The sequence below is a fragment of the Poeciliopsis prolifica genome, unplaced genomic scaffold (genome assembly GCF_027474105.1).
Source record: "Poeciliopsis prolifica strain line A6 unplaced genomic scaffold, Auburn_PproV2 SCAFFOLD018, whole genome shotgun sequence".
NCBI classification, from domain to species: Eukaryota; Metazoa; Chordata; class Actinopteri; order Cyprinodontiformes; family Poeciliidae; genus Poeciliopsis; species Poeciliopsis prolifica.
This window is the reverse complement of record NW_026562393.1, coordinates 8,544,366-8,568,846: the sequence shown is the minus strand read 5'-3', so window position 1 is coordinate 8,568,846 and position 24,481 is coordinate 8,544,366. Positions and strand designations below refer to the sequence as shown.

The 24,481-nt window shown below is 37.0% G+C and overlaps 3 protein-coding genes across 6 annotated transcripts in view; 2 read left to right on the top strand and 1 right to left on the bottom strand.

Moving 5' to 3' along the window:
* The window catches only part of LOC129367939 (zinc finger MIZ domain-containing protein 1-like), a 113,430-nt gene extending 109,709 nt beyond the window's left edge, over positions 1-3,721 (top strand). For all 4 annotated transcript variants that reach the window (XM_055042645.1, XM_055042647.1, XM_055042648.1 and 1 more), the window contains one exon: positions 28-3,721. In XM_055042645.1, the coding sequence (XP_054898620.1) occupies positions 28-135 (108 nt within the window). In that variant the 3' untranslated portion in view covers positions 136-3,721. The remainder of the gene's footprint in view (positions 1-27) is intronic.
* A 1,198-nt stretch (positions 3,722-4,919) lies between these two features.
* On the top strand, positions 4,920-8,661 carry ppifb (peptidylprolyl isomerase Fb). The gene is made up of 6 exons (XM_055042644.1): positions 4,920-5,180; positions 5,277-5,307; positions 5,600-5,688; positions 5,756-5,852; positions 7,140-7,215; positions 8,175-8,661. Exons 1-6 carry the CDS (start codon positions 5,028-5,030, stop codon positions 8,308-8,310), a joined length of 582 nt encoding a protein of 193 aa, XP_054898619.1. The 5' UTR covers positions 4,920-5,027; the 3' UTR covers positions 8,311-8,661.
* Positions 8,662-9,469: 808 nt separating this feature from the next.
* Positions 9,470-24,353, bottom strand: LOC129367850 (zinc finger CCHC domain-containing protein 24-like). Its single transcript, XM_055042466.1, has 4 exons — positions 23,872-24,353; positions 21,949-22,149; positions 10,715-10,879; positions 9,470-10,365 (listed from the first exon to the last, which is right to left on the bottom strand). The coding sequence occupies exons 1-4, from the start codon at positions 24,070-24,072 to the stop codon at positions 10,252-10,254; spliced, it is 681 nt and encodes a 226-aa protein (XP_054898441.1). The 5' UTR covers positions 24,073-24,353; the 3' UTR covers positions 9,470-10,251.
* Positions 24,354-24,481: the final 128 nt, after the last annotated feature.

Genomic DNA, 24,481 nt, shown 5'->3' with positions numbered 1-24,481 from the left:
TTGCAAATCTCCTTTTCTGTTTTGCAGCTTCTCCCTGAGCTCGCTAACCCAGACGAACTTTTGTCGTATTTGGATCCTCCAGACCTCCCCAGCAATAGCAACGATGACCTTCTGTCGCTCTTTGAAAACAACTGAGAGGCTTTCAGACACCCACACACATAAACTTGTATCGATCGCCTGAAGCTTCCCTGAGAAACCGTGACAGTTACTCAGTACTTGATCAACACAAAGATGCACTCCCTTTCTCTTCTTCCTCTTGTACAATTTACATTCGCCAGCGCAGATTGACTGCAAAGAATCTCAAAGAAACTCAAAAGACACAGCAGGATTTGGTGGAGCTGCCACACCCCTCCACCTCCTGTTGTGACACCCTTGACTGTGCAGCTATAGTTGATTTTATTTTTACACCACACACATGTACGTGTGCTCACTAGTAACATGTTGTAGCATTTTTAAAATACTTTTTTTTTTTTTTTCTTTTGAAGCTAAAAAAATTAAAAATGAACTCATTGTATAAAGCAGAAAAATAACTGAATAAACTGTGCTCTCTGGCCAGTGTGTGTTATGTTTTGTAGTCTCAGAGGCCACAACTTCCTGGTGTCACTGCTCCATTCCCTGACTGGTCTGGTTAGTCGCACTGTTTTGTCCTTCACCTAAAAGCACAAGAAATTTTAGCACTGCAAAAAACGAAACAAAACAACAAAAACAACAAAAATATATCTTTCCAAAAAGGAATGAGATCAGTTTTCTATACATTTGCTGCCAGCGTTTTAAAAAGATTTTTGAAAGAGATTGGCTTCCACTTCGCCTACAATTGTGCTGTGTATTTATTTCAGTCTGTGAAATCCAACTGAAGCAGGGAGTACTTGAAGCCTACAATAACAGAAAGTATGTACATGATGCCTGGTCATGATGCCTCTATTACAATGACTGATTTGTTTCTTTAAAAATAAAACAATAGGTAAAAAGAAAGATTGAAGTTCCTGCCATGTTATCTGCTTCCATCTGCTCTGCATGAGCCTTATTTTCTGTATTTTTGCATCATTTCACCTCTCCTTAAATAATGTGCTGTTGAGGTAGTCTTCAAAGTGCATGTGTGCCAAGCCCTTTGTCAAATAGTGTTTTTTCGCTTTGTCAAATTTGTTTTGATTTTATTTAACACTAACATTGAAGGTATCAGTTGTACATCTGTCATGTATCTGCTGGTTGTTCTTTATTTTTATTTTCCTTTGCTGCTGCATAATTACACTATCCATCGTTATTTTTGAGAAACTGCTCACCAAAGCTAGAGGGATGAGAATGAAAATGTTTGTGTTTGCTCGGTCCTGTGTAAAGCTGCGTGTGCATGGGTGTGTCTCGATAAGTTAGAATATCATTGGAAAGTTTATGTATTTTACTAATTCATCTCAAAATGTGTTTTATTCTATTGTTTCATTACATACAGGGTACTTTAGGCATTTATTTTTTATGTTTTTGAACGATAAAAATCCCAAATTACATTTCACAGACATGGAATAAAGACGTGGTGACTTCAAAGAGTCTTAGCTTGGCTGTTTTTCCAAATGGTTTTTAATATTATGCTATCTTTTAATTTTGGCCTCATTTATAAACTATGACTGGTTGTTTGTTGGCATGTAATCTTTGTTCTGTATTTTTATAGAAGCTTTACATCTATGCAGTTTTCTTGTGTTACAAGCATTAATTTTAAATATATTAATGGAAAGTTTTGTGGAAGAATAAAGTCTGGTGGGAGAAAAATGAATCGTATAATAAATTAGTTTCATTTTTTAAGTTGAATTACTAAAATACAACAACTTTTTAAAATAAAGTAATGTTTAGAGACGCACATGTATGTTTGTGAGACTGTGTGTATGCACGTATGTTTGTGCACAGGTGATGGCGAGACAAGCAATGGTTTCTTCCATCACTGCTGTGATTTTCAAAGCAGTATTGGTGTTAGCCTTTTTCATTGTTGTTTTTGATGTCATGTTCAAGAAGAGTTGCTTTTCAGTATGCAAATGTATTATTTTTTAAGAAATGCTATTGTACTGTAAATATCATTATGTATATTTTTGTATCATCTTGATAATGTTTGTTGTCGTCCGACCTAACCGCACGCGCTCCCCATCAGAGCACCAAACTTCTTCAGCAGTTTTAAACATCTCATAAGCTACACCATAATGCACGTCGTTCTCGTTTTCCGCCTTTGTGCCCACCTTCCCTGTGTCAGCTCAAGGTTGTTCTGCTCCACCTTTTGCCATGTTCTCAGATGTCAAACTCACGCTAAAGCAATACTTTCTTTTCACACTTTGATCCTAACTGATCTCCGCTTCCTGCTAATGAATTTTAAGTAAACATTTGTTCAGTGATGGTGATTTTAAAACAAAAGAGATGTGATATCAGCTGGCATTCATTGTAATTATTGATCTATGTGAATATCATGTTCTAAATGTCAATACATGGTGGTATTTTAAAGATATATCACAACCATATTTTAAAGAAATTCATGATATTGTTTATATTTTGTTATAGAAAAATGTGGCTTTTTAAAAAAAAACAAAAAGCATGAGACCATTTACATTTGTATCCCCCTTTTGTTTGTTTTTTGTTTCTCTTTGGTAAATTATTTTGTACTGGTTTTATTATTGATCTGTAAGGCTAGAAATCCAATTTCTTTCAGCTTAATTTGAATTTGATATTTTTTTTTATTCTATCCTTTCCAGCTCGGAGAGCATTCACATGTTTCATATCCAAATAATAATGAGACACAAAATTTAAATGTATGAATCAATCCGATAAATATTTGTCATCACCTCATAATTTCTTCTTACTTTCAAGTGAGTCAGTTCAGCATTGCAGGCAGCAGGCCAAGTGTGCAGTTGCGCAATCACATTAAAGGGCCATTTCTTTTGGGGGATGTTGTTAAGAAAAAAAATGTATAAAAAGGAAAAAATAAATAAGAAACAAAAACAGAGCGGAAAGGGGCACGTTCACAAATCTGGCCTTGAAAGGATGCAGAAGGCAAGGCTTGTTAAATGTCCCAAGGATGTCTGTATATATGTAAATTAACATAGAGACAAGTGAACAGAAATGTATTCATTTTCCTTTGGGAATGTGCATTGTTTCTTCTGAATAATATTAATAATAATAATTTAAAAAAAAAAAAGCTTGCAACACCTCTACTGGAAGTGGCTGACTATGGAAAATCAAACATGTTAGTTTGTGTCGGTGGGTTAACTCGGCATTTTGCCCCCCTTACTTTGTAATATACTTTCACCCTTTTCTGTTTGGGGGAACTGGAACAGCTAAGTTCTAAATGTACTGTTTCGCCTAAGTGTTCTAGTTTCACAGGCATACTCTGAGGTGCTAAAGCTGAAAAAAAAACAGAATAAGGTTACAAACACAAACAGAAAAGCCACTCAGCAGTGCAGAATGATAATGGTGAAAAGAATGGGTTCTGAAGATTGTAACCAAAATCCATAATTTATAAAAAAAAAAATAAAAATAAAAAATTATATGAAGATTTGGAAAATGACAACAATCTAAGGTGATTCATGCAATGTGGCCATTATCTCTATGTTTGTACATTGTATGTACAATAATTTCATACTCCAAACTGGTCAGAAAATAATGGAACTAATTGTGATTTTTAGTCTTGCAGAATTGTATGTAGTTAGATGTGACAGCCTAATATTTATCTAATAAATATGTATTCAAATGATTCCTGCATGCCTGTGTCTTGTCTTTGCTTCCTTCACAACAGCCAGTTCATTCACAAAATGTGAATTATAAGCATCAGATTTGAAGCAGCACATGTTTGTTAGATTAAATTAACAGATATACAGAACAAGATATGCATTTAAAAAATAGAACAGTTGTGGCAGAAGAATTCAGGGTTCTCGGTTGCTCAACATTTATGTCTCCTGGCGAGGTTCTGCTGGCTTCTATGCCACCCTGGATCTTGTCACCAAGCTCCTCACTTTTAAAAATCTGCGGATATATCCATCCACTCCACATTTGTCCACTGCAGCTCAATCATTCTCAGCCTTTATCAGTTTACCAGCGATGCACTTTGTTCAGAAATCACATGAACAGAGGGAACAGAAATCATGGATCTTACTTTCTACAATGCTTCTCGTGGAAATACCCTGTAAACTGCATCCTTACCATTCTCCTCCAGGATCACTCTTCCCTGAATATTAGCTCCCAACTCCAGATCCATAAGCCATTATTACCTATCTGTCTTGTCGAGATCAATCTACAGGCTGCCATAGCCCTTTTTAACATCACCGCTCTTCCTCCAGATGCGGTCAGAACCAGAAACTCACACCTCCATTTATTGTGTACATTAATTCATTATTACAAGTAAAGTTAATCTTTTTCACTGTGTCCTGCTTCTGACACTGCATTGGAGATGAAGTAGATGCTTCCCCCCTACAACCATCAGCCTCATCAACAACTCTTTGAATAAAGAGTTACATTGTATTTCCCTTTAGGTTTAGCATAAGATTTAATTTAGGGCTGCATATTTGAAGCACTGTAAATTAAATTGTGAGACGGATCTTAAACAAAAACGTAGGATAGGTCTGAGTTCAACTTCTAGCTTGTGGTCTTTCAGCATGGCGTTTGTACATGTGCATTTATGGGTTCTCTCACGCTTTTGGAGTATTATTATGCTCTTTTTACCTGTCAGGACAGAAGCATTGTTGAACAGAAAAGAAATACTAAAACAGATGAAAGAACAAAATTACACAGGAACTTATCAGAGATTATGAATGGATCATCAGGGCCATAAATTGTTTGTTTTTTTCCAGTTATTGTTACACGCTCCTGTCCATTAGGTGACGGTAATACGCTCAAACAAGCAGCTGTCGTCATCTCTTTCCGTTTCCTCTCTTCCAGTCTCGCGATAACTCCGACACCAAGCGCGTACTTTACGTCATGTTGCGAGAGTATCCTTCAACACTTGCTTCTACAAAACAGTGTGACTTTAGCTTGTGGAGCTGAGTGATAGTAGTTGATTTAAGATGTTGGTTTTGTCAAACAGGATAAAGTTCTGTTCTCTGGCGTTCACCGCCGCTCGCCTGTACAGCAGCGGAGCCGCAACAGCAAATAAAAACCCCCGGGTTTACTTTGACATTGCCGCGGACAACGAGCCTCTGGGCAGAGTGACATTTGAGGTGAGCAGTTAGAGGCTGGAAAGTTTCTTTGCTTTCCGTTTGTCAGCTTTATTTACTCTGCTGCGAAATATTAAAATCTTATATTTATTTTTCAAGCTCAACGCAGATGTTGTGCCAAAAACAGCAGGTAGGTGTTCATTTTTTTTCCATTGTTACTTTTTTTATTTTGTACTTGAAATGTTACTATAAATTAAAGTTAGTACAGAGGTAAGATGGAGCACACGTCTGCTACTAATGCAGAATTGAGACATGATGAGATCTAAAGCCAGGCAGGTTTGAACTGGTTGAGTTTGGCAGGAATCGTAAAGATTTAATGCAGACTGAGCACAAGTCAGTTGTTGCTTCAAACTCATCTGCATCTGCTTTCTGGACCTCTCTTGAGAATAGAAGAAATGACTGATATCTAATATCTCTTGTAGAAAACTTCAGAGCGCTGTGCACAGGAGAACATGGATTTGGTTACAAGGGCTCCACTTTCCACAGGGTGATCCCTCAGTTTATGTGTCAGGTAGGGGTTTTCCTCCCTTTGTCATCCTGCTGTCTGTCGTTTTTAGTTACTTTTATTTTGTTTTCAGGGTGGAGACTTCACAAACCACAATGGAACTGGTGGGAAGTCAATTTACGGTTTGAGATTTTCAGATGAAAACTTCAAGCTGAAGCACACTGGACCTGGTAATAATGCCATTTTGTACATTATTCACATTTCAAGACTTTATTCTCTAGTAATTAAATACAAGAATTTTCTCTAAAACAGCTGTGTGTGACATAAAACATGAGCTGACACAATAGCCTCAATTTTTACCATATTTGCACAATAAATGGAAAAAAAAGCATCACATTATCCAACTGCCTGTATTTCTACTATTGTAATGTGATTTTTAAATTTTGCAATAGTGTTTTTCCTGCCAAGCAAATGCTATTGTAAAATTGTTAAAGATTTAGCCCTTTCCAAACAAATCACTTTTTTTTCTTTGTCAAAAAACACAAGTTTGTGCATGCATAGTTGGGTGTTTCATGTACAACCTGTATGTGGAACAGATTATTTCAAGGGTGTGCCCTGATTTGTTCAAACCTCCCATTCATAGGAAAACACCAAAGTTACCTTCTCAATTTACTTTCAGTAAATTGAGAAAGTAGTGACAGCTGGTATTTTTCTGCCCTAAATCTGTACTGAAGTTATATATGTTTAAAATGAGACAAAATGGACCAAAAGTGTTTGGAAAGAGTGTTACTCTATATTTAAAAATGTGTTTTTAGGCTGACTTCTCTGTAGTTTTAAACTGCTATATGAGAACATTAAATGTGGTCATTTTAACCTTTGTTCTGATGGTAAATAAATTATTTGTGCTTTGTTCTGGGCTAAATATAGAGAAACACAGAAGTAGTAGATAGCAAATAATGCAGCGTAGTTAATGTATGTTAACTATGCTAAAAAAAAGTACATTGGCAAACTGTTTTCCTTCCTCTAAACTGTCAAATAATCATATGTTGTGGTTTCCTGTATATGTGGAGGGTGTCAATGACTACTGCTTAACACATGTCAACTGAGCAGTCTTGATGATTGGGTAGGCAACTTTTGTAAAGCAGAGAAATCTTTTCTGACACAAAAACTCAATTTGTGGTTTTAATTTTTTTTTAAAAACGTGCCATAATAACTTTAAATATATCTGTTCTTAATGCATCTGGATAATTTATTGGTTTCACATTTTTAAATTGAACTATTACTTGTATAGTTCTTGTCATGCTTATTTTTCTCCACTAGGTGGAGGTTGAGTGCAGTTTTCATAAAATTCTGATCATGTCTGAATGAAACACTGTTTTAGTGGCAGCAGTTGAAATAAAGTCTGTTGATTAAGTAGGGGAGTCAAAGATCTAAGTCTAAAACGCTGCAGTGAAAGAAAAAATATGTATTTTGAGCCGTTGATTAAATATTTTCTTTTATATTTTCTGTGTTTTTAGGTATCTTGTCTATGGCCAATGCTGGACCCAACACCAATGGATCTCAGTTCTTCATTTGCACCACGAAAACAGAGTGGTAGGTACAGGAAAACCTCACCAAAAAAGTTGACAAATAATTCAAGCAGTTTGATCTTTTTAATTTGTATGTCTTTATCCATTTTTATCTGTTAATTACAGGTTTCTCTACTTTTGTGCTTTATTTTGTTGTTTGCACAACAACATAAAAAAAACAGTGGCTGGTGACAAATGCACAAATCTGTGTGAGTCCTTCTCACACAGATCCAAACTAATGTTCACACTTCTCGAGGAACCAAATTATTTGACATTCTTTCCCAAATTTACTTTCAATCTGTTTATTTAGATAGGAAAAAAGTTCAGGATAAAAAACAGGTGACGGCATTTACATTTCTAGCTGTGTTCACTTTTAAAGCACTGGAAGGTGAATATTTTTCTCTGGTAAAGGTCTTAATATCCTGCTTCTATTTTAAGCCTGGTATCGTCTGACAAAGCTGTGCTCTGCTTTAAGGGAGGAATATTTTATGTGTGAACAGAAATGTTTCCCTTTCACTGTCAGCTCAGCTGCAGTTCTTGCTTGGATATTTGTAGCAAAAGTATTCAGTCAGTCACCCACAAATTTGACAAATGCCAATTTAAAAAGATAATTTTTGCCAAGAAAACAGTTCCAGTCCTATCAGCCATTGTCCATCAAACAATATAAATCTAGATGTCATGTAATCATTCATATACAGTATGGTACTCCATTTCCTGATGAAGTTGTTTTAATTTTTAATAACCAGAAAGGCCCATAATGATTTATTTATGTCTTTAAGATGTATTTATTCTTTGTATAAGAATCAAAGGTAATTTCTTTTCCCCTTATGGTCATGAAAACAGAAAGTTCTGTGAATCATGGTTGAGGACAGTGAAATGGTCTCAAAAACAACCGATCCATTACTCTTCTTAAAGACGGAAGTCTTGGTCGATCACCTCACTGTCCAAGGCAGCAGCAATAAAACAAAGTTCTTCTTCCCTCAGGCTCGATGGTAGGCATGTTGTCTTTGGCAGTGTGAAGGAGGGAATGGACGTGGTCAAAAAAGTGGAGTCCTACGGTTCCCGGTCTGGGCACACCTCCAAGAGGATCATGATCACAGCCTGTGGAGAGGTTGAGTAGATGCCCACTTGAGGACCGGGTTCTGTCAGAGTCTTCTGTAATCTCAACAGTAGATACCTTTCATTATTCATGGCACAAAGAGCTACCTCTCTTTGGTAACAATGGATGACTGCATTTCATGTTTCTGTGGTGACATTTGAATGCTGTTGGTTTTTACTCTGGTACCCTTCAAATGTGAACATATTCTGTTGGAAATCAGGTCCTATGCATTTTTTAAAATGTATATGGTTTTTGTGAAAGTGGAATTATTTGTTAAATTTTTTTAGCAATACATGATTGGAATTATGATTGTTGTCCTAAAAAGATACTTTTTACTTGAAAAGTGTGAAATAAAGCCAATTACTTCAAAGTTATAAAGTTATTTTGCAACAGTTTTCTTTCGTACTTTGCATCATGACAGTGGTTGATATAAAATGGCCATCATAGTTTGTCTTAATTCATTTTACTGCAGCACCATAATTTCACAGACAAATGTAGAAAAAAACCATTTGATTTTGTGAGTTTCTTGCTTTACTTGAATGGCATGTTCACTTGTCGTTCTAGTTTTGAACAGTGAACAAGAGAAATGGGCATCAGTGTCCCATTTCTCCCAAGTGAGATTAAATCATTGGTTGCTAATTGCAATAAGTGCTACAATAACAAAGGGAAATTGGGTTTCTTACAAGTCTTTAACAATTGCAGTAAACACAGCGTGGGGTTTAAATTCAGCAGTGTTGAATTTAAACACTGTTGTTTAAATTCACTGCTGGGAAACAAATGCTAAAATATTTGGCTTTTGTATTTTGGCTTTTGTTTGGTAAGCTTTACTGGAAAAGTTTGCCAGACAAAGAGTCTGGGAAACTTGTCTTTTGTTTTCCAGACTCAATCCCAAATGAAACATTCAGAATTTTTAACATCTGCTCAGTTAAGTGGAAAGTGTCACTTCTCAGCCTTATCACTGACTTTTGATTTTGATCAGTTTAAAATGAAAAGTAAAAATAAAATCGGTTCAAAACAAAGCAGGCAAATTTCAAACAAGCATATGAATACATAAAGCCCAGATGTAAGACCACATAAAACCAAGAAAATTAATTCTAGCGTCCACAGAAATGCAGAAGAATGCAAAATGTTTTATATACTGAACCACACACACAAAAAACAAAGCATTTCAATGTCAGAATACTTGAGGGATTTGTTTATTGTTATTCAAATAAGGCACATTATTTTGAACTTCACATATTTGTTTTACGATTTCAGTAAAATGTGTGATTATTGCCTCACAACTTCCACTGCATTTCAGGTTTTTATCCCTTCTTTGGTCCCAAGCGACAAGTACCATCTTACATCCTTAAGGGCACTTTGGTGAGTATTCCTAGAGCTTCTATATATCCATTATAGCTTCCTATGTTAATAAAGTGTATCATTCTGAAACACCAGGCTGGTGTGTTCCTAACAATCACAGTAAGACTTGACGGTACAGTCAAATATATTCATCTCAAATGTGTAATATGCAGCAAAACATAAAAAAAGATGTACCCACCAGTACTGATAACAGCAGAAACACATTAATACTGCATACACTTCTTAGTAAAGACTTGCATATTTTATACAGAAAACATGATTACATTTACAGTGAATTAGTTTGGAAATATACAAATATGAATAAGACGTTTTGATCTGAAACTATTATGTCATGTAGGAACAGACAGAGATAATCTTGTGTAAAATTCACAGTAATTCAGTTCTTTGGCAATGGATGAGATTTCACATGAAGATAACGGTCACCTAAAGGAACTCATCTCATTCCACTGAGACGAGTTTTTCAGAAAACCTATTTCATGACACTTATGTTAGATTCATTACAGTACAGAAATGACTCATTATTACGTATTTTAAATGGTAAAATATGGAACGGTGAATGTTTTGAAGGAGTCTACGCTCGGCAAGGAGAGGCAGAGCGTCCTACTGCACGCGGCGGCAGTAGTAGCCGAGGACTTTGCATTTTTCACACAGGTGCTGGGGATGTTCTTTGCTCTGGTCTGACACGTCCAACCCATCTGGTTTCTCCAGAGGTCTCTGAAAGCAAGACATCGATGCACTGAACGGGCTCACAAATGTAAATCTTTGGTACATTGCGTTGCATTTGATCATGATTCAGCCAAAGAAATCCTAAGCACTTTATTGGAATTTTATGGGACAGACTAACACATAGCAGTGGGAAAATAAAATGAAAGAAAAATATTTCTTTTAAAAGTAGTGTTTATCATACTTAAAAATTAATTGTTTATCAGATTTTCTCGTCTTTCCAAAAAACATCAGTGCTAGGTGAGTTTTTCACTGGAAACAGGCACCAATTCTAATCAATGAGCAAGAGTTTTGACTCAACCGGCTAAGACTACTGATACACTCAGATGTACACTTTTACCTGCTTGTGAGGGTAAACGTTGATGTGGCACTTGATACACTCCTGTCCCATGTTGGCCCAGGAGTTGCCGCTCATCCACTTCCTCTTGCATTTAGGGCATTTATATTCCCCGAAGCATCTCTTCTTTCCCTGATACGGGGTCAGGCCTTCACCTTTGGGTCGAGCCTGAAAAACAGTCGAAAAACAGTTGCTGGGAACCGCATTGTTGGATAAATATGTAAAAATGCAGATTGAGCAGATATGATGCTAAACAGCTTTAGAAGATTAATCTGTTACATAAGTAAAACAAAGCATGATTTAATCTATTAAAACAATAGCGTTAAAGCACATTTAGTGAATAAGGAATATAAGCTTAAACAAAATGGAGCACTTTGTGTCTCTGCTGTTGCAGAATATCAGAGCTCATCAGGAGCCAAGTTGGAAAAACACTACAGCCAACACAATAAAAATCACTTTTGCATGAATACCGTTTTCTTAAACTAGTACAATAGTACAGATTTAAAATAGGTACTTAACATCTGTTGTACTTTATTCTTCTAATGCATTTTAAAATAAGTGATTTGTTAATTTGGGACTCATTTGAATTGAACTTGGGCATGAAAATATTCATAAACATTTTTTAATCCTCTTACAACCACAAACATGATCATTATAATATTTTTTGTCAGACTAAAAATGGAAAAAGATATGAAATTTATGGCTTTTAGGGTAAACTGAGATGGATTACAAATGCATGCCACTCTGTCAAAAACTTTGGAGATCCTGTAGAATTATGCACCACTTTTTGTTGGTTTTCAAACTAGATCACAAGAAAATACATCACGGTACTTTTTGCCATGCACTGTAACTGACAGACGCTTTCTTTACTGAGCTTCAGTGGGGCCCAGCTGAGAGATATAACCTGCAACAGCTTTGCAAACATTTTAGCTTTTGCCTATCTCCACCTTCCTCTGCAGACCGAAGGACCTGTTTGGTTTCTTTGGATCAGAGCCAATTCAAAGCTCTGTGTGATTGCAATGGGAAGCCAGAGCTGCCCTGTTGGTGGTCAAGAGAGTCAAGTTTTGTCTCCGGAATGAGACGATTATTTATGGTTTCTCAATCGGAGTAAAGGAAACACACTCTGCTTTGATGTCTGATTAAACCTCATGGTTCCGAGGATCCTTAGATTACACAAAGAGATCTTATTGTGTGGAGAGATTTAAAGTTATGGAAACTTTTTTTTTCAGAATATATTGTAATTTATTTGTCAGAGGAAAATAAAGAGTTTAAGCTTCCCCTTTATAAATAACCATTCTGCCTCCAGCTGTGGTCCCAGGGGACCGTGAAAGAGTCCACAGCCAAAAAGGGGGCCAAAAGGAGGGGCCCCTATGCCATAGGACAAATACCTTGGGGTCTAAGTCATCCCTCCCAGCTGGAAGTAGTCCCCCAATCAGAATGCAAAGATCTTAAGAGGGAGGAAATAAAACCCAGATGAACTCTACACGTTTTGAACATGACAAAAATCCCAAACTGAGCCACAAAAAGAACCTCATCATGAACACTTCAATTTAAAAACATACGACTGAATCTGCATCGCATCAAAACACTTTTCACAGCACAAAGCTCTCTTTCCCTCAACCCTCCAACACATTACATATTATTTTAGCCATTTCCAGGATAGTGTCTGCTTAACAAAACATGTCAAGCCTATGACTTGCGCTTGCATCATTCAGGCACCATGAGGCACTTCAGGGAGGGTCACATCTGACAGAAGATCACACTCTCTCAGGCGCCTGCAGCGACAGTGGACAGCTCATCATCTTCCTGCAGGAGGAAACAGCTTTCACTCTTCAGAGCAAAACAAACAGAATGTGCCTAAATTGTGGAGCCCACAGGGCAACAAGAGCCATCAAGCACTGGAGAGTTTATACAGGTTCCATCAAAGATGTCACGTACTGACAGCCAACAAATGAAACTCACACTTTTGACCTGACACAGTGGAGACACTCAAGGAACTCAGTGAAGGTAGGGCTTTTTTCTATTTGTAATATAAATAGAAGCAGGATCAGGCATCAAGACACAGTATCTTGCATAAAAGGGCAAAATATATTTTCACGTTTTGTCTCGCTCCAACCACAAATTTCATTGTACTTTATTGGAATGTTCTGAGACGCATCAACACACAGTAGCACATGATTGTAAATGGTTTCAACTTATTTTAAAAAAAATAAACGTATTCAGTTCTGTTTAATCTGATACCTGTTAGTAAAACTCATTACAACTATTGCTTTCAGAATTCACATAAAAAGGAATATTTAGTACTTAAAAAACATATTATATAATAGCGTTTCACAGTTAGAAAGCAGAATGTGGAAGTTAATGATTTGAGGATTTGATGAGAGCAGAGAATCTTCCAGGGTTGCCACAAGAAGAACAGAAGACAGAAACATGTGAGCAAAGCAGAAGAAACAAGCAGAGAGAAAAGAAACCAACTAGCCTACATACTGAAGATGTTTGATTAGTGACATGGGAACCGGGTGAGTATGATCAGGAAAATGCTGAACAGCTGGGAAAGAATGTTGATTGGGTAATTACAGCGCACTCCCAGCCTGTGCACCAATTTACCTATTCGCAGATTTTTTTTTTCTGAAACATAACTTCAAATTATTTGTGTGTTTTTCTTTTTTGGAGAGACAAGTAAAATATTCAAAAGAAAAAAGCAGCTTGGGAAGGTATAGCACTTTTGTATAATGCTGGCTCAGAGGAATGATTTAAATACACTAATAACCAAATAACAATAAACAACAAAAATGATCAGAATACAAACACAGATGAAAATCAAAGCACAAACAACTGAGTAAATAATTGAAAATCGGAGTAAACAGATGATCTCCAGCCAAACTGAGTGTAACCTATTTAACAACACTGGTTAATGTAAGAAGCTGGCAGAAACATACCCCAAAATCTTGTTGCAATTATTCAACAAAATATGAAAGATTTGTGGTTTTAACATCACAAAATTTGCAAAAGTTCAATAGGTGTGAATAGTTTTGCAATGCATTTTAAGTTTTGTCAGAGTTTTAGAACTCAGGTTGGTTGTTTTGTGCTAAACACAAATATCTGGTAAAAATTGTGCAGCTCAATCATTTACAGGACCTGAAACAAACATACTGCTTAAATGTCCGGCTACTGATTAAAAATACATTTTTGGTGTTTTGTCTTTCTGAGGAAAGCATGACTTTCTGATAAAGGGTAGCAAACTTGTAGTTGCTCCCAATGTTCACCACAAACATAGAAAATGAATTGGACAATCGGGTGAAGGTTGAAAACTTATGTGATGAACTAAAATGGCAAAAACACCCACACATCATATCTGGCAATTTAAATTAAGAGCAGCAAATATGAAGGGATTTTAAAGTTGCAGCAGATAAAATTGGACAAAATCCATTCACCCCAGTGAAAGAGGCCCAGAAGGTGGTTACCATCATCTGGAAATCATCAGGACAAACAATGGACCAGTCCAAATCTCCCCCTCTGACACACACATACACACACACACACCCCTTTCTCTTTAGGTCATTCACTCTCATGCTTCCATGAGCCGTTCAACCTGGTTAACAGAGACCCACGGGACACCATGCGGTCAATTACTCAACACTAACAAACCCTGAGTGCTCACTCTCTCTCTTTTACTGAGTTTAATTTGTATCAGACCCCCACAGTATGATGGAGAAACCCAGCTATCACCGAAACAAAACTCCACACGAATGCCTGGACTGACATCAGCTGCAGCAGGTCCATCTGTTTTGACTCCTGATCCAAGTTAAATAACAGAGTTTATATGGCTTTGACAAAAAGTAAATGAACGTCAATTTTAACATACATAAAATTGATTAATTGTGGACAGATTTTTTAATTTTTTTTCCTTTAACGTGACTCTTAGCCTTAAGAATTGCTACTGGCCCTCATGAATGTGGCTAACCACAGCAGAATACATGTTTTTTTAATCCAAAATTATATTTCAGTACATTATCTGAGTGGCGTAAATAAAAATAAATTTGATAATGTTGGCTTGTCACAAAATAACTTGAACAGTTAACAACACCCCCAATTATTTCTCTATGTGAAACATACCTGAAAACTTATTTGCACTCTCTAACAGGCTTTTTATTTCTAGGCATACAGAACTGAAAACATAAATAATTGCCAAACTGGCCATAAATTACTTTTCACACCTTTTCTGTACTTACTGTAATTAACCATCAATAACAGAAATTGAACAGTTTAATACACCATAAAAAGGCAATACTGCTATCATTTGTGCTACTGTACATCCTGGTTCATACTGCCAGTTCTTTTCATGATGACTTTGACTTAAATACTTTACTTGCACAATTCAAGGCCATAAGTTCTTCTTACAGACACATTAATGTATTAAATGCCATCTGTGGCTCAAGCTTTCGCATTCCAATTTCTGACAGGATTAGTAGAATTTTTTTTTTTAATCTTTAACCCAGCTGATTCCCACATGCACACAGTCACACAAATTATACTTCTTAGTGTCCATTTCTCCCACATCAGTTCTTTTATTGGGAGAAGGACTTTGCTGCCAGTATGCACTCTGCTCAGCCTGGAGTCAGACTAAGCTTCATGCTGATGACAAATACAGCTGTAAACCAGTATTGTGTTTCACACAGAGTGAATGGCAGGGGCAGGTGGGCTGGCAGACAAAGAAGAGTCGAATTGGAAACATGAGCATTTAAAGAAGGTCAGAAGGTTTAATGAAGAAAATTTGTTCAGTTTAATTGTTGCTCCATTTTGTTGTTCACCCATAAAAGTCAGGCAAAATGAAGTCAAAGATAACACATTTAACCTTTGGGGCTCCCTGCAGCTTGGGCTCCTCCTGCATCATTTGGAGACAAAAATAATTTTTTGGAAAGACTAGCATAGAAGCATTTGCAACATTTCTTCCCCCAATTTCTTATTCTCAAAGCTATCATTGACTTCATTATTTTCTATTTTAAGCCACTAACTGTCATGTGGCATTGGGAGCAGGATCAAAATGCAAACAGGAGAATGGAATATGACCCATAGTTTAATGAGAAAAGGCAAAATTTGAAAACCTGAAACATGGGAAGAGTGTAAAGAAGAGCAACAGACGGAACCAGAGGAGAACAATGAGACCGAGGAGCTGATATGCTGAAGGAGTCGAAGTGACAAAGAAACCAGAGAGAGGTGTTTAATGACGAGTGAGTGCAGCTGGGGAAGGAGCCAGTGCAAGAGAAGAAGAAAATAATGAACACCTGGGAGAGCAATTGCAGGCTGAAGGTGAGCAGAAAGGAAAAATATGATAAGGGGAAAAAGTCCCCTGGTATAAAACAGAATGAAATACTTTGTTCATCCATGTCACTTTATTAATGAGAGTAAATGAAGTGATACAAGGAAAAGCCTAAATGGTGAAATAAAAATAAAAAAAACACAATAATGAACTAATCAAACAGATTAGAGCAGGAGTGTCAACATCCAGTCCTGGAGGGCCGGTGTCCTGCAACTTTTAGATGTGCCTCTGCTGCACCACACCTGAATAGAATAATATTCAGGTGTGGTCATTAGCGAGGCTCTGGAGAACTTATCTACACAAGGAGGAGGTAATTAAGCCATTTCATTCCTGTGTTTTGTACCTGTGGCACATTGAAAAACTGCAGGACAGCGGCCCTTGAGGACTGGATGTTGGATTAGATGAAACTAAAGTTGAAGCAACTAACCATACAATACCAGTTGACCATTTTAGATATTGAAGTTTCTTTAAAAAAAAGAAACACAAAAAGTTCATATTTTTCAATTAAAAATTACCATAGAAACAAAATTTATCTGCGTTTATATATATGTTGCCTAAGGGTGACAGATTAGCAGTAGAACTGATACTGATCAAACTTTGTTTTGTTTTTCAGTTGATTTTTAAAAAAATGGAGAAAACAGTTTATTCAAACTATTTAAATCTGTAGAATTTCTATGCATGAAAAAATATCTCGACCTACAAAAAGTAATGGAATATGTGTAATATGAACACCGGCACAAATAAACAAAATAAATAGAAATTGAGATGCAATTTTTTATTCAAAAATGAATTGAAGTCGACACCAAACATTTCACTATAGGAGAACATGTTGCTATTTTTAGTTTCAAAAAGAAAGATTTAAGAAAGGAACATTTGCTCTAAATAACTCAACCTGGCTAATACCATTGCATAAATGCAAACAATATCTTTGACATTAAACAAAAAAGTCAAGAAGCCTCAGTCCTGTGCAGGGTTTTAGGTTATGGTCTTGATGTGTAATTACGGCACTGAAACTTTATTGTTTTATAAATCTTTGAGTTGCATCTAATATTTTAGAGTAATTCCGTTTGTGTAACTCATTTTAAATAGTTAAACCCACAAACCCCTTGGTAAGTTCATTAGTGCAGAGAGATGACAGACAGTTTATCAAAGGGAGTCTCTATCTACCCCACATTCCAGGGTTTTCTCTATCTCGCTCGCCGTCCTCAGCAGATTGGTGGCAAAAAACAACAACAGACAGCTTACAGGGAACCGATAAGACAGATAAAGCGGCTATCAGTAGGAGTCAAAACAGCAGAAATAAGTGTTGCATTAAAGTTTAACATTGAGTTAAATTCTATCTGGATCTAGCATGTCTGCTAAGTTAACTGATCTTTCTAAATGTGTGTGTGCATGGTTGTTTAACGTCGCCTTTGTGGTGCCTGCTACAAATACTGACCACCCGCTGTGAACCTGCAACGACAGCTGAACTAAGATTACACTGAATAAAAAATGGCTTCATTAGCAGACAGTATTTCAGATATTTTAGATGAAGTTGCAAAATTATAGGAAGAACTCAGACTGGCTGATCCCATCTGCTTTTAGACACATGGCTGGAAATTATGGTGCAGTTATAAAATTGCTCAAAAATGCACACCTGGTCAAAAAAAGTTCAGACTGAAAATACAAATATATTTTACTTTTATGTTTTACGTCGAGTTAATATTATGATTATTTTTACATTTTGCTGCAACTGTCAGTGTTACTGTATTTGCTATCATTTAGTTTGTTCCTGATGATTTGTGCTCCTGACGTTGCTGTGAATGTGTTGTGCATCGTGTTCAAATGTTTTATTGTGAAAATAAAATAAAATGTGATTTAATAGAAAAGATATCACTTAAACTACTATGACATTTAGGTTGGAGTTGTTTTTACATTTTAAAATTCCAATTTGGCCTCGGTTCCTCAAGAAACAGATTCATCTTGGAGGTGAGATATTAACAGCTCTAACAGAACCTTACTTTAGAAATTGCAAAATGAATAGGTAGAAATTCTCACTTACCTATGAATTCAATAAATCTCCAACGTATTCAAAAGAAGAAAAAAAACCTAAGTCCCTAAAAGAAAGTGCAACTAAAATCCTTCAAAGAACGTGTGCCAAATGTTTTGCATAAAAACTGATCCAAGTTCAGTCAGCGCAGATAAATACAGTCCATTCGACCATTTAATTTTTTAAAATGTCCACAAACAAATTCTTCAGTGAGCTGAAACCAAAAACTCAACAGGATAAGCTGAAAATCGTCATCACGTTGTGATTCCTAATTTGGCAGCTGCACTGGTTGCCATAGAACTAGCTATGTTGTGTTTTATGTTTTTAAGACCTCCATGCACTTTGCTTAGGTTAGAAAACAATTACTCATTTATATTCTTGGCATTGCTTTGTGGATAATAAATAATAAATAATTGGGGACTTTTTTGAAAAAGGAAAAATGCTTGGCAGAGCTAAGCAAGGATTTCCCCACCTGTTTCCACTTTGCAAAGCTAAACATTTACGTCCTGTGAGAGGTAAAGACCTAGAATGAAATGAATTGTTTGAAGACAACTAAGCACATATTTTATATTTAATAGAGATTTATTCAAAGAACATAAAATGCCAACATAAACCAGCATCAATTTTTAGGAATAAAAATAAGAAGGTGTGGCATGCATTCGTATTTTCCCCTCAACAGTGGCAAGTAGAAAGCCACTCTTGAAAGAAAAGCATAAGAAATGTCTTTTCAATTTGACAAGTCATGCAGGGACACAGAAGAAGGCACTCTTGATAAATGACTCCAAAATTGAACTTTTTAGCAAATAAACCAGATGTTACAGTAAGGTGGAGAAAAACCAACACAGCAAGCAAGTTATGACTTCAAATATCTCTGTTCACTTTCAAAGACCAAAAATAAATCAAGGAATTCCTTCTGCAGTTATCAGAAGTTTCCCTGTTCGGACTGATTATCCAGGCAGGCTCTTCCCTCCATTCAAACATGATTAAACTGTAGCTGTAACGACATACACCCTCTTCCTGCACTACCCAGTGTTTCCAAAAACACGTGGCTGATCTGGCGCTCTCCGGGCAGCTGCTTTGGTTGTTTGCGAATGTCATGTCTGATGGTTGCTTCTCAGTGCTAGCAGAGAGAGACGGAGATGACTCCGGCCAACGGAGATGTGCGAACAATGCGGCCTGACTTCCTGACCTTTGGTTCCACAGAAACAATGCTCCACTTATTTATTCCAAGCCCTTCCCACCCTACACCCATTTACTGTCGGCACTGTGACTTTTCTGTATTATTTTACCAGGAGCAGGCTTTAGCTACTTTACCAGCAAACAATAACTGAAACATAATTGCCTTAAATAATAGTTTGACCTGATTTAAAATACAAACATTTTTTTACAAACTTTTTTAAATTGCAAATTAAACTTTAACAAATGTTTTTGCATGCTGGCATTGCAATAAGACATCAAAAAACCACCCAATGAATGATTTCAGCTGTTTCAAGCTCAAAATACTTCAGATTCCAGTCAACATGAACAAAAAGCATATTGTTCATTAGTTATAGCCTCGGTTTGTTGCGGCTTCAACTGACGAGACCTTCTGTCGTGACTGCAATGCCACAATCATCTTCTTTGATTGGAATTATTAAAAACACATGACAGAATATCTGACATCATCTTTCTAAAGGAGAACTCAACCAAAGATGGTTTCCAGATTTTGCTCATTTCAAAAGATGAGTGTGTAAAGAAGACACAACCTTTAGTGCCTTAATCTGTCCCTGTAGCAAATAGCCCAGCTTTTCAGAGTGGCACTGTTGACCTATGACATCTCTTATGGTTTTAAGTGCAGGAGAACACAACACAAAAAGCATTTACTGGTACATTGGCTTTTTTAGCTTCAGCTGAGGCTTCATCAAAGAAGCAGGCATTTAGTGCTTGGTAAGAGCCGTATTCTAACTTTCTTTTCTTATCCGAGTAACAATCTTTGCTTCTTGATCACTATAACTCCAGTACAAATCAGTTCCAGGTGCAAAGACTGCTAGTCTGATTATTGCAAACAAGACATGCCATTTTGCATGAACAAAAATCTGTCTTTTGAACGTTTACAATGCCATTTACAGTGTATTCCTTCCTTTTCAAGTCTTCTAACACACTTTAATGTCAATCAAGAATAACCTGAGTAAATACTAAATTAGGATTTGAAATTACAATTAATTCATTAAATGAAACAAATTATCCATACCAATCTGGCCACACGGGTGAAGAAGCAAATACCCTTAAACCAAACAAGTTGTGGGTTCCACCCTTGGCACAACGACTGCATAAATGCAGTAAGAGGCCATCAATCTTTAGCACTCATGTGAAAAAAATGATACCAAGGTGTATGAATTGAAATTCCCAGATACTAATGTTATACATCTTTTTCATGAACCAAAAAGATGTTCACAAAAAACATCTTTTTTGGTTCTTTTATGTATGGGAACAATTTAAGAAGATATAAACCACCAGAAGTGAAAATTAACTGTTTATTACTACAGCTTTCAATAGCATCTTATTTTCACAGACATGGGCACATGTTCATAGTTGTGAACATATAAGTTTACTGTAAAACTGTTTGTCCTCCTTTCTTACATTCCTACAAAACCTGCATTCTGGATCAAACTTCTCATTAATTTCAGCTATGCGGACAAAACCACATTCTCAAAACCCAAACACAAAAACATTTTACTTTTTGTTGTGTTGTTGCAATGAAAAGAACAAGCAGTGAAAACTATTCTGTAATAAGGAACTTTTGGGGATAACACATGTGTAAGAAGTCAGTTAAAGGGGCAGCTCTAAAGGGGAATCCAGCGGGCTTAGATAAAAAACAAACAACAATTCTGGACTTAAGTCATAAAATCTTCTATTGTTTGGTTCTTCCAAAAAAGAATGCCTTTTTGAAAGACCATGTTTCATCATGTCTAATGCAAAATTAGCAGCATTTCAGAAAAGAAACAATTTTTTAAAAAAACTGTCAAGGAAGTTGGTAGTGCTGCAGTTTATAGGACCATGAATTTTGCTCCATAGCAGAAAATCAGAAGGAGAAAGTCTGACAGACATTTTTTTTTTTTAATATTGAGGTCAAGCACATCCCGACTATGAAATGAAGCACACTGACAAGTCCTTGTCTTTAAGGAAATGTCCAGACTTAGATCAAGTTGAGATCCCAGGGCATGAACTCAAACAGACAAAACAGTCTTTCCTTAAAAGACTTACATCAAACAATGATTCTTTTGTTATAGCAGGTAAACATGGTGGGAGACTGTTTAAGTTTAGACTCCGCAGATACGCAAAAATCATATTCACCGTCTAATTGTTTCCATTACACCTTACAAATGTCAGGGACTTCCCTGAGCGCATGATCAATGAGGAACCACAGCTGCACGTGAAGCTGTGGTAACATTACTTTCATGTTTAGAGTGGAGGTCTTGCCTAGTTCCACAGAGGAACCTATCATCTTTCATTAAGGCTGCCTCCCAGATCCAATCTGGCATCTGCTGCTCATTACCAGCCTGCCCTGGTCTATCTAACTCAAATATGTGCTGAAGAAACAATTTTGCACTGAAAAGAATAATGCACAAATTATATTCTTACATCACAGTTTAAATTCAGAGGAATAAAATCTGGGGCGAAGGCCTGCATATGCAAGAAAGCAGGAGGATTTAATCTTAGACGCTTTCATGAACATAGTCAAATCCTTTTGATCTATTTTTCTAATGTTACATCACTTCATATGTTCTACAAAGAGCTTTAAAGTATTTGACAAACAGCTCATATGGCCCACACAACTGCACAAGCTGTTTCACATTAGTTGCTCGCAGATCTGCTCCTGCCTTATATGCAGCATCACACACGCCTCACCTGAGGGCAGTCTTTGATGTAGTGTCCTTTGTTGAAGCATAGGTGGCACAAGTAGTTGGGCGGCGGCCTTTTGCTGGGTTTGTGCGTCTCGGGAGACAGGGAGAGATCTGAGAAGTGGTCTGCCAGAGAGTTCAGACCGTCAACGATGTTACTGAAGGACCCATATGGAGAGGAGCTTTTGTAGAAACTTTTAGACAAAGCCTGTAAGGAAAAAGAAGATGGAAAAATAGCAACACTGGTTGAGCTCTCTAACTTTTAAACTGGAATTTGTGACTTCAGGGGATCTTTCTGTTGAGTTTTCCCCAATTAAAATTTGGACATTTCATTCTGAATAAAATTGGAACACAAAATAAAATTACATTGCACTAGCGACTGCTTTACCACTACTGGATGAGCTTTGATTTTATTTTTTTTGTTAATGTAAATTCATAATACATAATTGATCTCTAAACTCTCATCCCCAGACACCGGCGTCATCATGATAGTTAAGAGATTTAAACAACATGGAGTGGTGCCCGCCACATTATGACACTGCCAACACCAAGTGTTGAAGTGGGGATCATTTCATAACAGAAATGTATTGCGGCTTTATGGTCCTTGTAAAATTTGGTAGTCACTGGAGAAGGTTGAGAAACACTGCCTTAGAGCGCCATTTATCTCAGCTCTGCACAAAAGAACTGTCTGTATACCCAATTACAAAAACTCATTGTTGTGACTCTGCAGTAGAAGAGCATTTTGCATGCATTGTCCCATCCGTCATCCAGATTGATTACCCTGTTTTTCCCTGCAACGCTGTAACCCAGCAGTTTTTGAATTTCTGCAGATGCGAACTCTCTGCTGTTCACTGTGTGACCCAATAGTGTCCATTTCCTCGTAAGAACAAAATGCCTTTGTCACGCATTACTCCAACTGGTCCTAGTGGCAGGACATAATCAGCATCTTTGTGCCTGTGGAATAGATGGGTGCTATGGCACCATGGGGAAAAACATGAAGACAAGCATGCAGATACTGTCTGTTTAATCTGACGGCATTATGGACATTGAAATGTGCATTCATTCGGTTGACTTGGATTTCCTTGCTTTACTCAGTTTAAATTAGCTGTCAAATTTACAATGGTGTGTTTCCCCTGTTGCAAATTTATTCTCTTTGATTTTTAGGCATAGGCTACTTAAATGTTGATGATCAACGGTTCTTGCAGGGTTTTTTTTTCTTCCAAATTCAGTATAATCCATGACTTCTAGAGCGACAATTCTCTATTTGTGGATGATGGAGTCCTGGGACCTTAAAAAGGCATTTATGTCCCTTTCCACACTTATAACGTCATGATTTGCTACTTTTGGAGGTCATTTAGCCTACTTCATGCTGGCTGACTGGTTCTGATTAGTTTTTTTTCCTCTCCACCGAAAGTGGGCAATTACTTCTTCATATAGGGTCAAGTTGGTTTTATTCACTTCATAAATGAAAACATAATTAAAAAATGTTTTTTTGTTTTACTCTTGATGTTTTTAACAGATATTAAAATGTGTTCAAATAGACAGATATTACAATAGATGTGTTCATCTGTGACCAAAAGTAAAACCATAATAATTCTAAACTTTAATGCCCCAATTTCCCTTTGTATGTTTGTTTTCTTCAGCGCAAATTCGTCTGACCAAGGGTGAGGCCCAAAAACCTTGCTCACATTGAGACCAGAAGACTCTAAACATTTGGCCACAAAAACGCATATTCAAATATTTCCCACTATATAGACATTGCGATCCAAGAAAGGTTTGCAGCAGGTGAGATTTACTGTATAGGAAACAGATTTTTAATTTAATTTATTTCTTTCTGTATGGCCAAAAGATAAATAAATTTTAAAAAAAGTTTGATGCAAATCGTAAATCCATTCAAAGTGTGAATCGTTGTGATCGCTTCATGATGTACCTCAGTGTTCAGATGGAAGAAGTTGCTGAGATAGTTGGAGCTCAGATCAGCTGCGACGCGCTCCGTCCCGTCCCGAGTGTTGGAGTCCGACTCGACCTTAATGCCATCGATTGCGCTGCCCGGGGCGTCCTGCAAGGACATGTACACCCAGCTGAGCAGCTGAGCGGGTTGGTACAAGCCGGTCTCTATTGCAGACATCATGTCGTCCCCGGAGGAGACAGGACAGCTGCGTGACTGCGTCTCTTACTGAAACAGAGCCGCCGGGATTTGTTCAGTCATCCCTGTGGTCCGGATCACTGCATGTGGAATCCCTCTGTGTTCACTTGTATGGAGCCATGAGAGGATCCCCAGAAAACAGGATGCACTGTGTTGGGCTGGAGGAGTCGCAGCCTGAATGCCAGGTTTCAGGGTGGCGTCACAGCAACTGCAGGAGATCCCTCGTGTGTGTTCAGTTTCCTTGCCACACCTCTATAGACGATCAGAAACTAGTGATTTTACAGTTACATTACGTGTCAAATCATGTTTTAATTTTAAATGCGGAGCAAATGTTATGACTGTTACAGAGTCAAGAAAATAATGACACCATGTCTTTGCTGAGGATACTTTTTAC